Source organism: Drosophila miranda, chromosome 4, assembly GCF_003369915.1.
Source record: "Drosophila miranda strain MSH22 chromosome 4, D.miranda_PacBio2.1, whole genome shotgun sequence".
NCBI lineage: Eukaryota > Metazoa > Arthropoda > Insecta > Diptera > Drosophilidae > Drosophila > Drosophila miranda.
The window spans coordinates 23687854-23691413 of NC_046677.1; the positions used below are offsets into that span (position 1 = coordinate 23687854).

Consider the following 3560-nt stretch of genomic DNA (forward strand, 5'->3'; position numbering starts at 1 on the left):
AATTAACGGGGGCAAGCGGGCAAACAAAAATCTAGGATACAATTAATAATGGAAACTGTGTGTAAAAACAAGAAATACATTAACACCAACACGAAACACAGCAACAACCACAGAAGGAGAGCAGCAGCTGCCAATATAAAAGAGCAAAAAGAGGGGGAGGGGACCCCGTTAAACGAAAGACCTAGCGTATCAAAATGCAACCCACAATCCCAAAAAGGGTGACTACAAAGAGGTCTCTCTCTCGCTCGCTCTCGCTCTCGCACTCTCCCTCTCTCGTTTTACAGTAATATGTGTGACTGTGACGGCGTCGGCGTTTGTTGTGTTCGCGTCATGTCAGAAGCAATTATCACCGAATGGAAAAAGCAAATCTGAACAGCAACAACAGCCAGCGAGAGCGAACGAGAGGCAGAACCCAAAAGAGAGGGCCAGCGATACGTTCCACAGCGGCGATTGGCCGACGGCGTACATCCCCCCCGAGCACCGGTGCCGAAACCGAGAGTCGTAAAAAGAAAACACACAGCCAGCCGCCGCAGCGAGCTCTCTGCCGGGGATTGGAATATTGGGAATTCTTGTTTTTAGTCTACACTAAACCCGACAGAGCAACGGACGTGAGGGATCTCAATACGACGACGAACAAAAGTCTCGTCTCGCGTCGGCAAAACTGAACGTAACGAAATCTGAGACTTAACGAAGCGCCGAGCCAGAGCCAGAGCCAATTTGAATTTGAATTGTGTACGAAAATACGAAGAATATAATGGCATTGCTGTCCATTGTTGTTGGGTAAAACTGGTAGCAGCAGCAGCAGCAGCAGCAGCAGCAGCAGCAGGCTGTGCAAAAATGGTGAAGATCGTTGATGGTCTCCCCGAGATCAGCGCTCACGCCCATCATCACCATACGCCCACGCTTGCGCATCATCATCCGCTCTCGCATCCGCATCCGCTCTCGCATCATTCGCATCCACATCCCGTTGGCATTAATCTCACGAATCTGATGAAAATGGCCAGAACGCCGCACCTAAAGTCCAGCTTTTCGATCAACGCCATACTGCCGGAGACCCTGGAGCATCACGACGATGAGGAGGAGGACAAAGCCGAAGAGAATCACAATCAATCGAAGTTTCTGCCCAACCACAATAACAACAATCCCGTGGCCACGCCTTGGGGCAATGAGGAACACGATCATGAGCCCGAAAGCGATGTGGAATCGGATCTGGATGTGACGTCGATGTCGCCGGCCCCGGCTGTCACCAACAACGAGAGCGATGTGGATGAGGTGGACGACGACGACGTGGACGAGGACGTGGACTGTGATGCCGATGGGGACGGCGAGACCACTGACGGCGACGCGGAGACCAAGTCCAGCGATGGTAAGCCCGTGAAGGATAAGAAGGGCAACGAGAAGCCCCCCTACAGCTACAATGCCCTGATCATGATGGCCATTCGCCAGAGCCAGGAGAAGCGGCTGACCCTCAACGGGATCTACGAGTACATCATGACGAACCATCCCTACTACCGGGACAACAAGCAGGGCTGGCAGAACTCCATCCGGCACAACCTCAGCCTCAACAAGTGCTTCGTGAAGGTGCCACGGCACTACGATGATCCCGGGAAGGGCAACTACTGGATGCTCGATCCCTCGGCGGAGGATGTCTTCATTGGGGGATCCACTGGGAAGCTGAGGAGGCGCACCACGGCCGCCTCCCGCTCCCGCCTGGCGGCCTTCAAGCGATCGCTGATTGGACCCATGTTCCCCAGTCTGGCGGCCTATCCCCAGTTCGGACAGTTCCTCACGTATCCCCCGTCGGCGCCCAGTCTTCTGGCCAGCATGTACCAGCGCTACAATCCCTTTGCGCCAAAGAGCGGACCCGGCGGACTGCCCGGCATGCCACCGCCTCCGCCCGGACCAGGACCTGGTCAGGGTCTGCCGCCGCCTCCGTTTGGAGTGCCTCCGACCGGCAACGAGCTCTACCAGCGACTCCAGTACCAACAGCTGTTGCATCAACATGCGGCGGCCGCCGCTCTGGCGGCACATCAAAGACAGCTCTCCGCGGCGGCGGCGGCGGCGACAGCACCGCAGCCGCATATGACACATCTGGGGCAGCCGCCCTCGTCGCCCAGCCACCTCCACGGTGGCGGCGGCAGCAACGGAGGAGGCGACTCGCCAGGTCCCTCACCGCAGCCGCTGCTCAATCCGGTCACCGTCGTCTCGCGCAACAGCTGAAGGGGCAAGCGGGCACCAAAAATCGCTCTTGGGCTCGTGATCAGGAGTTGGTTTAGTTTAAGTAATGATTGTACATAGAAATAGCCGCGACTGAGGCGCTAGACGCTTGTATATAGAGAAACCAGGAGGGGTGGAGCAGGTATTCGGTTGCCTTTGCAGAGTTGGAGACGAGCAGGGATGTGGTAAGGATATGTGGGTGGAAGAGAGGCAGCTAAGAAGTTATCAGAACTTTCTGTGTGATCCATAGACGAAGATCTCAAAAGGTCTTCATTTTTAGAGCCCAGAAAGGTGTAAGATTTGATGAAAGAGCATTCTTTTGTGGGGTATATATTTGGCTGGCATTTGTTTATGTCTTTTTGGTACCAAGAGGTTTCTAGGTCTTCTAGGATTTAAGAAACTCCTTTAAATATTTCAAAAAATAATTTGTAAAATTCCCAAAGGTTGGTTCTTCAACAAAAAATACTTGAAATATCTTGGAAACCCACATCCACCCCACCCGCTCCTCACAGTATTGTAATACCTCTGCAATGGCTGGCCCCAGGGAGTGTTTTTCAGAGCTGGTAATACTGTTGTCACATTTGTATGTATCTACGATATAACACCTACGATTAACTATTGTATTAACGTTACTTAAGCGCTGCAGGCAAACAACTAAGCACTATTTAATTTATATATATGTATTATTGTATATTTAGACACTGAACGAACAGAAATCGAAAACAATTAAAGATTCTATTGAAATAAAAAATATACAAAACCGAAAATTCCACCACAAGGGAGGGGGAAGGGGCAAGGGGAAAGGGAAGGAGGAATGCCGACGGCGGGTGTTCAATTGAACTGCAGTGGCCGCTAAATGAATCTGTTGTCGCGACAAAGTTGTCGACAAACGGACAAACAGGAAGTCCTTAATAAGTGGGAAATCACACACACACACAGACACACACTGTAAGCCACTGCAAAGTGTCAAATCAAATGAAATTTTAGCGCATGTCCCACACACGACACACAGGCCCCTCCAGACACAAATGGGGGGAGAGAGCCATGGCTGGGGGCCGTGCCTGTGGCTGCTGATGAAATTGTTTTACTGCCCAGCTATGGCGCCAAGCCCAGAGGACTGTAAGAACTAAAATAGGCTCTTAAATGCGAGTGCAAAAAACCCAGCACTCATTCATCTAATTGACACACTTCTTGGGGCACACAGGCCCCCCACTCCCCCGCCTGCCACCTGGTGTCTAGCACACCTTGAATGCTGCTCAATCTTCCAGCTCGTTTCACTTGCTCCACTCATAATGATTCATGGATGATTCACTCGCTGGCGAGGTTAACAAACTGCAATCTGC

The 3560-nt window shown here is 51.9% G+C and overlaps 1 protein-coding gene across 1 annotated transcript; it reads left to right on the plus strand.

The window, feature by feature from the left end:
- The first annotated feature begins 568 nt into the window (after positions 1–568).
- Positions 569–2973, plus strand: LOC108161709 (fork head domain transcription factor slp2). Its single transcript, XM_017296028.2, has one exon. The coding sequence runs from the start codon at positions 838–840 to the stop codon at positions 2218–2220; it is 1383 nt and encodes a 460-aa protein (XP_017151517.1). The 5' UTR covers positions 569–837; the 3' UTR covers positions 2221–2973.
- The last annotated feature ends 587 nt before the right edge of the window (positions 2974–3560 follow it).

Bases quoted from the DNA above. Each gene is read 5' to 3' on its own strand.
- LOC108161709 (XM_017296028.2), top strand. From the start codon at position 838: ATGGTGAAGATCGTTGATGGTCTCCCCGAGATCAGCGCTCACGCCCAT.